General features: G+C 44.4%; 1 protein-coding gene across 6 annotated transcripts in view; it reads left to right on the forward strand.

Moving 5' to 3' along the window:
* Nucleotides 1-7,654, forward strand: part of CDHR3 (cadherin related family member 3) — a 34,949-nt gene extending 27,295 nt beyond the window's left edge. For all 6 annotated transcript variants that reach the window (XM_039354463.1, XM_039354460.1, XM_039354462.1 and 3 more), the window contains 5 exons: nucleotides 378-559; nucleotides 2,364-2,377; nucleotides 4,072-4,103; nucleotides 4,745-4,793; nucleotides 7,070-7,654. In XM_039354463.1, coding sequence (XP_039210397.1) covers nucleotides 378-559; nucleotides 2,364-2,377; nucleotides 4,072-4,103; nucleotides 4,745-4,793; nucleotides 7,070-7,500 — 708 coding nt within the window. In that variant the 3' untranslated portion in view covers nucleotides 7,501-7,654. The remainder of the gene's footprint in view (nucleotides 1-377; nucleotides 560-2,363; nucleotides 2,378-4,071; nucleotides 4,104-4,744; nucleotides 4,794-7,069) is intronic.
* Nucleotides 7,655-8,597: the final 943 nt, after the last annotated feature.

An 8,597-nucleotide genomic window follows, 5' to 3' on the forward strand; every position in this document is an offset into this window, starting at 1 on the left:
ATCTTTTTTAAGTGGCATGTAGATGTTGATTATCTCTACGTATCTGTTGATGGCCGATTTGTCTGAGTGTCAGGCTTCCGGGAATTCTCTAGCCTTTTTTGGATTTTGCTTCGACTAGGATGCTCACAAGTTCCCCACGGAAACTACGTCCGTGTTTTGTGAAATTAAGGAATTTCCATCACGTCCTCTCTCTGCTCGTTGGTGTACACGGTTGCAGTCTGCTAGTCTTCTGCCTGTTTGTCCTATGTAGTGTTACAGTCCTTGCACTGTATGTTGTAATTGACTGCTGTTTTTTCTTCTGAGGCTGCTGGGTCTTTTGGGTTAATTCATTAAGAACAATTTTGTTTCCCACCCCCATTTTTTTTCTTCCTTGCAAGCCTGGTGTTACCATTGTGACCAGCAAAGAAAACGTGTATGCTGTGTCGGCTTGGTATGTGCCATTCTTCATACTCCTTGGCAGTTTATTGTTGCTCGGATTGCTTGGATATCTAACCGTTTTGCTGGCAAAATACCTCCGTTCCTGTTGCCCACCAAGACCCAAAGCGGACACAAAACCACTGTAAGTAGCACTAGCAATAGCACTTAGACTTATATACCGCTTCGTAGTGCTGGCGTGGAAAAACCCAATGAGAAAGACAAGAGACAGCAACACAAAACAATCGTTCCTACTTTAAGATTCAGAGGTTTATTTTGCTAACAACTTGGAACACAGCAAGCATAATAACACAACATCACTTACATTAATAACCCATTGCAATGAGGACCAGATGGCATAGCAGATTCCAAAAGGACAGCTATAGGCCAATGGCAAATCAATCCGCAGTCCCAACCCTTTATACCAGTGGTTCTCAACCTGTGGAGTCGAACGACCATTTCACGGGGGTCGCCAAACAATGCAGTCCGCCATTTTTTCCCCCCTTTTCCTGAGCTGTGCTACTCCCTTTTATTCTATTGGCTTTTGAAAGCCAATAGAATAGACTCTCTTGAATAGAGTCTAATTCTATTGGCTTTCCAAAGCCAATAGCAATTGTCCAGGCTGTCTCTGCCCTGCTGAGCCCGCCAAAAGTCCCATTCTGCAAACGGTGCCGCACCAGTTGAGTAGTCCTTGACTTACGACCGGTTGAGTAGTCCTCGACTTACGACCGGTTGGGGGGTCGTGGCATTAAAAAGGTTGAGAACCGCTGCCTTATACTCTTTCTCGTTCTAAGACTGTAGTCAGATGGTCTGCTGACTTTTGCTGACTTCTGCTGACTTTCTACTGACCTCCTGCTGAACATAACTTTCCACATAGACCCGTGTACATTGGAACCCGCATCCCTCAGCTACTTTCAGTTCCCTATTTCTTACTGTTCCAGTCCTCAAGTTCTAAATATACACAGAGCTGCCTACTTTGCAATTTCATGTTGCACAAAGCTCAGCAGATTACAAATAGTACGTCCGCATTGTGAAACAATATAGAGTTAAAGCTTTGTTTTAAATCACTACTGTGGGGCCTATTCCAGGATTGTTCCAGCCTCATCTTGTTATATTTTCATCTCCCACAGTGCTTTACAGCGGGGGTCCCCACCTGTGGGCCGCAGCCCAGTAACGGGCCGTGGCCGCTTCGCCACCGGGCCGTGTGAAGGACTGGCCAGGCCAGTGCACCTGCACACATGCATGCACTCATCCCCCCACACACTCGCTCAAGTGCCACCCCGAGCATCCCGCCGGCGCTAACACCACCCCGCCCCAAGTGTCCCACCAGCACTAGCGCTGCTCTGAGCATCCTGCCGGCGCTAGCCCTGCCCTGCCCGAGCGTCCTGCCAGCACTAGCACCACCCCATCTGCAGCACTTGTGCCGGCGCAACCCCATTTGCATTTGCGCATGCGCTCGCGTGTGGCCATTTGCATGTGTGCATGCGCTCATGCACAGCCCATTTGTGCATGCACGCGCAGGGGTTATTTTTGCACGGGCATGCACGCAGCCCATTTGCACGGGCACACGTAACGGTGCTCGCCTCCCTTTCTGGGACGCCAAAACGAAAAAATTGGAGACCTCTGCTTTACAGCCTTCTCTAAGATTTAAAATTGACAAAGCAGTTTACACAGTCGGTGTCTTGGCCCCAACAATCTGGGTCCTCACTGAGTAGCTTCAAGAAAAAATACAAATGATAATGCAATTATTAATAAAAACATGTTTGCCATATGCATCCATCTCCTTTTGTTCTGCAATACTCATACAAAGAATCCACATTACTTAATGGTATTCGAGCAGCCCTCCAAAAGTTGAAGTCACTGCTGTCAATGCTTTTCAGTTCAGCTTTGTTTACTGTATTTCTTAATGAACATTATTGTAATAAATTCTCTTTTTTAATTTGTGACAGGTTGCACATGCCAGGTACGTTCTTTCTTGTCTTGCTTTCCTTGTTCTTAAAACCAGTGCTTTTTTCCTAACAAAAAAAAAAGGTGCTGGAACTCACACACGTCATACAACCCGCCTTGCCTACCCTTCAAGGTTCCATCCAAAAATGATGCCGGAACTCCGTTCTGGACGTTCTATGAGAAAAAAAGCCCTGCTTAAAAGACTGCCACATTGAGACCTAAGGTTTTCAAATGACGTATGGATTTAGTTGCAATCTGAGCTAGAATGATAGAGTTTAAACCAGTGTTTCTCAACCTTGACAATTTTAAGGCATGTGGACTTCAACTCCCAGAATTCCACAGCCAGCATTGCTGGCTGTGGAATTCTGGGAGTTGAAGTCCACATGCCTTAAAATTGTCAAGGTTGAGAAACACTGGTTTAAAATCAAATAGAAGAGAATACAAATAGTACTCGACTTACGACGGTACTGGAGCATCCTTAAGCCCTGATGGTTGTAAAGCAGGTCATCCATGTGACTGATCACATTTTATGACCTTGTTTTGCAGCAATCATTAAATATACTCATTGTTTGCTCTGGGGCGGGGTTTTTTTTGCTGAAAACCGGAAGTAAACCCTGAGTTTGGCCAAAATGTTGGAAATGGTGGTCATGTGGACGCTGCAAATGGCTGTAAATGTGGGCTGGTCACCAAGTAAGATTCAGTTTGGTCTAGTGGTTAAGGAACCAGGCTAGAAAGCAGAAGACTGCGAGTTCCAGTACTTTTAGCCATAAAAGCCGGCTAGGTGACTTTGAGCCAATCACTAGAAGATGGAGAGTTCTAGTCCCGCCTTATCCATGAAAGCCAGCTGAGTGACTTTGGGCCAATCCCCAGGAGACGGAGAGTTCTAGTCCCGCCTTAGCCATCAAAGCCAGCTGGATGACTTTGGGCCAATCCCCAGGAGACGGAGAGTTCTAGTCCCGCCTTAGCCATCAAAGCCAGCTGGGTGACTTTGGACCAATCCCCAGGAGACGGAGAGTTCTAGTCCCGCCTTAGCCATCAAAGCCAGCTGGGTGACTTTGGGCCAATCCCCAGGAGACGGAGAGTTCTAGTCCCGCCTTAGCCATCAAAGCCAGCTGGGTGACTTTGGGCCAATCCCCAGGAGACGGAGAGTTCTAGTCCCGCCTTAGCCATCAAAGCCAGCTGGGTGACTTTGGGCCAGTCATTCTCTCTCAGCCCAACCTACTTTGCAAGATTGTTGTTATGGGGAAAACAGGAGGAAGGAGGAGTATTATATACGATGATAGTTATTTATAAAAATAATAAAAGCGGGATACGAACAAACAGGTGCCCAAGATTGGTCACATGACTGGGGTAGGGTCATAAGTACTTCAGAATCCGTTTCTCTACTTTTTTAGGAGGTCTTTCCTAGCTATGAATAGTTGTAGTTGCTAAGTGACAGGTTGTAAACCGAGGACTGCCTTATATATGTAGAATATATGGCTTGAAAGGTGAAGTCCTTGGGGCTCTCTGAACTTGGTTGATTGTTTGCAGACATTTTGTTACCCGACTATATCACATCTTCCATTTTTGGTTTTATGTAGTACGTAAGTACTGTTTAGTCCAGGTTGGCCTCCTGTAATTAAGAATGTAATTTGATTTGATTCTTTCAACTCTTGTTCATTTCATAAAGCTGAAGGTTAGATAAAGCAGCGTATTTTTTTTTATCCGCAGAAAAGAAGAAAGCAAAGAAAGAAGTGATATGGGTAAGTGTGCCTTAAACCTGAAACAGAAAAATTTAAAAAAAAAAAATTACAGAATCTTTGCCTGCTTAGGATGAGCATATATGATGCCAGCATTTATTCTGGCTCATATTATATCATATTAAAGCCTGGAAAGGACCATGGTAATGATTGTAAGTCTTCCTGCTAGGTCATTTATTTTTATAAAAAAGATTATATCCTTCCCCCCCCAAAGCAGTGAAAAACAGCACAAAAATCAAAGTAGAGCTGCATCTTCTTTTTGTCTTCCTAGATCTTGTTTAAAAGTTCACATTTTAGTCCAATTTGCAAGATTTCCTAGTGTTAGAAATCACCCTCCCCAAAACACTTCCTAGTTGCTGCATTCCGAGATGGTGACCTCCTTTTGTTGTCTTCTATGTACACGAAATAATAAAAATTGAATATAAATTAAATATGAAAGCAAAGAGCTTAATGTATTCACCAAAAGAACGTTCCCTCAAATTCTCTAATTTTCCGTCTCCAAGTAAGCAACTCTATGCTAACTAAGTTTTAATACAACCAGCAGATTGTAGAATTCTCCTTGATTCCCTACTGGACAGCTGTTTTTCCCCCCCATTTCTTTAATTAACGGTACTAAATTTAGCCTTTTGTTTGTCTTCTTTTAGGAAATGACCAACTTAAATCCTGTCTTTGATGGGGAAGCCATAGACCCAGGTATTATAATTCCTAAAGGAGGGTGAGATTCTCACAGACCATTACAGGATCACATTCTCTAAATCAGGGGTCTTCAAACGTGGCCTTTTTATGACTTGTGGACGTCAACTCCCAGAATTCCTCAGCCAGGCACGCCTGGCTGAGGAATTCTGGGAGTTGAAGTCCACAAGTCATAAAAGGGCCAAGTTTGAAGACCCCTAATCTAAATGGTCAACTTGATTTATGGAGATAATCCAGGTCATGGTTGTTCCACAGATGCTTTCCCAAAAAGGCAGCTGGATTCTTTTGTGTTTTTTCTTTCCCCTTGAAAACGTTTCGCTCCCATTCAAGAAGCTTCTTCCGTTCTGCTGAAAACTGAATTTCCTGAACTTCTGGAACTTCCGGAACCGAAGAAGCTTCTTGGATGAGAAGCGAAACGTTTTCAAAGGGAACAAAAAAAACCCCAAGAGAGTCCAGTTGCCTTTTGGAAAAGCACCTTTGCGTCAATTTCATTGTTGCAGGAAAAACTGTTGATTGTACCCCAGTCTTGTAAGGTCAAGGAGATTGTCGTGGAAAAACCCAATGAAAAAAGACAAGAGACAGCAGCACAAAACAATAATTCCTACTTTAAGATTCAGAGGTTTATTTTGCAAGTAATTTGGAACATAGCAAGTGTAATAACACAACATCACTTACGTTAATAACCCATTGCAATGATGACCCTATGGCAGTGATGGCGAACCTTTTAGAGACCGAGTGCCCAAACTGCAACCCAAAACCCACTTATGCATCGTTGAGTGCTGAGTGGGTGTGGCCCATTGGGTGGGTGTGGCCCATTGGGTGGGCGTGGCCGTGGTAGTAACGGCAGACTGGGTGGGACTAAAAAGTTCAATCAATCAATTCCAACTTTGCAAGATCTTTTTTTTTCCCGCGAGAAGTTGAAATTGATTGATTGAACCTTTTTTTTTTTTGCACATGGCAGCGGAGGCCTAAAGCAAAAAGGTTTTATAAAATCTAGCTGAAGGCCTAGGACTGGGGCGACGGCGCGCGTGCCCACAGAGAGGGCTCTGAGTGCCACCTCTGGCACCCGTGTCATAGGTTCGCCACCACTGCCCTATGGCATAGCTAGCAGATTCCAAAAGGACAGCTATAGGCCAAAGGCAAATCAATCAGGTCCAGTCCCAACCCTTTATACCCTTTTCCGTTCTAAGACTGTAGTTAGATGGTCCGCTGACTTTTGCTGACTTTCTACTGACTTCCTGCTAACCTTCTGCTGAACATAACTTTCCCCATAGACCCATGTACATTGGATCCCATCCCTCAGCTACTTTCAGTTCCCTATTTCTTACTGTTCCAATCCTCGTGTTCTAAACATATACACAGAACTACGTACTTTGTAATTTCATATTGCACAAATCTCAGCAGATTCCAAATAATACGTCCGCATTGTGAAACAATATAGCATTCGAGTTAAAGCTTTGTTTTAAATCACTCCTGTGGGGCCAGGATTGCTCCAGCCTCATCTTGTTATATGAGGAGGGGGCTATATTTTCATTTCACACAAGAGGAAACACAGAGAAGTCGTTTTTCTGTGACACCTCGAGACAAGCTTTCCCACTGAGATTAAAGTTGACTCGGCCTTCCATCCTTCCGAGATCAGTGGTTCTCAACCTTTTTAATGCCGCAACCCCCAACCGGTCGTAAGTCGAGGACTACTCAACCGGTCGTAAGTCAAGGACTACTCAACTGGTGCAGCACCGTTTGCAGAATGGGACTTTTGGCGGGCTCAGCAGGGCAGAGACAGCCTGGACAATTCCTATTGGCTTTTGAAAGCCAATAGAATAAAAGGGAGTAGCACAGCTAAAGAAAAGGGGGGAAAAATGGCGGACTGCATTGTTTGGCGACCCCTGTGAAATGGTCGTTCGACCCCAAATGGGGTCGCATCCCACAGGTTGAGAACCACTGCTCTAAACAGCTTAAGGAGGGCTGTAAAGCAGTGTGAAGCGGTATATAAGTCTAAGAGCGATTGCTATTGCTATCCCATTTCAGAAGGTGGTTTAAAATGGAGGTTTGGGTTTTTCTTTGTTGATTTTACTTCGGGTTTGGTCGGGAGGCTCTTACTACTGGGTGAATCTACTACTTATATTGCCATGGGCATTTTGTCTTCTGTATTTTGTTGCTAGCTGCTAGGAATCCTGTCAGATTATGGTGGGTTACAAGCCAAACAAACCATCCTACGTAATCGCATCCCTTCCACTCTGAAAAATCAATGCTGAAATTAATCTTTTCTTCCGCAGTCACCGGCAAACTGTATGAATACAACTCAAAATCTGGGGCACGAAGATGGAAAGACACCAATGTGCTTTCCAAGGCTGAAGGGAAGGACTCCGTTGTGCAAATAACAACTCCCCCTGAGAGCGGAGAAGGCAATCTGTCTAAAGCAGAGGCTACCACTACTAGTGGCGGGGAAGGGAATCTCAAACAGAAGCCGAGATCTCCAAAAAGTGGTGAAAAGGATCTACCCAAAGCAGAGGCTGAATCTGGGGGTAGTCAAGGAGATCTTAAGCAGAAGACACCTCCAAGGAATGGTCAGACGGCAAATGGCAACCTAAAATTGCAGAAGGGAAAGGAAGAGCCTCTGAGCAACCAATCACCTTCCTCCACTCCCCCACGCAAGTCTCCCATCCCCTCTCCCAAAATATATCCAAAATACCAAAATCAGTCTTAAAAACAAGGAACGGGCTTAATATGTCTTTAACCCAGAGAATAGAATGGAATGGAATGGAATGGAATGGAATGGAATAGAATAGAATAGAATAGAATAGAATAGAATAGAATAGAGCTGGAAGGGACCTTGGAGGTCATCTAGTCCAACCCCCTGCTCAGGGAGGAAACCCTATACCATTTCGGACAAATAGCTGTCCAGTCTCTTCTTAAAAACTTCCAGTGTTGGAGCATTTACATCTTCTGGAGGCAGAATGTTCCACCGGTTAATTGTTCTCATTGTCAGGAAATTTCTCCTTCGTTCTAGGTTGCTTCTCTCCTTGGTTAGTTTCCACCCGTTGCTTCTTGTCCTGCCTTCAGGCACTTTGGAGAATAGCTTGACTCCCTCTTCTTTGGGGCAGCCCCTGAGATATTGGAAGACTGCTATCGTGTCCCCCCTTGTCCTTCTCTTCATTAAATTAGACACGCCCCATTCCAGCAACCGGTCCTTATATATATGTTTTAGCCTCCAGTCCCCCGATCATCTTTGTTGCTCTTCTCTGTACTCTTTTTAGAGTCTCAACATATCTCAATAATATCTCCTCTTTCAATGTGCTGGCTTTGAGGTCCTACTACTGTATCTGATTCCCTTAAAAAGGCCCGATAGTTTTTGACCTCGTAAATAAATACATGGAATGGTGGATAGTAAGACATTCCAGCCTCTTAAAGATCTTTTTAATACAACAGTGACGCCTAGTGGAATGATAAAGCTTCCTCTACAAATGAAATTAACCATTTTCAAATGTCTAAGGCAGGGGTAGGCAACCTTGGCTCTTTTATGACTAGTGGACTTCAACTCCCAGAATTCCTGAGCCAGCCACGCTGAGGGGAAAGGGAGAGGTTTCCAAGATGAGCCAGGCTGGCTGTGGAATTCTGGGAGTTGAAGTCCACATGCCTTAAAATTGTCAAGGTTGAGAAACACTGGTCTAAGTGGACATTTTTAGATTTAAGCATAGCTGGGTGAGGAATTTTGGAAGCTGAAGTCCACAAATCTTAAAAGTTGTCAAGGTTGCAGACCCCTGCCCTACACAACAGAGCAAGGGACTTTGGATATCAAAGACC

Source organism: Crotalus tigris, unplaced genomic scaffold (assembly GCF_016545835.1).
Source record: "Crotalus tigris isolate CLP2741 ecotype Arizona unplaced genomic scaffold, ASM1654583v1 scf7180000018553.2237530, whole genome shotgun sequence".
In the NCBI taxonomy this organism is placed as follows: Eukaryota; Metazoa; Chordata; class Lepidosauria; order Squamata; family Viperidae; genus Crotalus; species Crotalus tigris.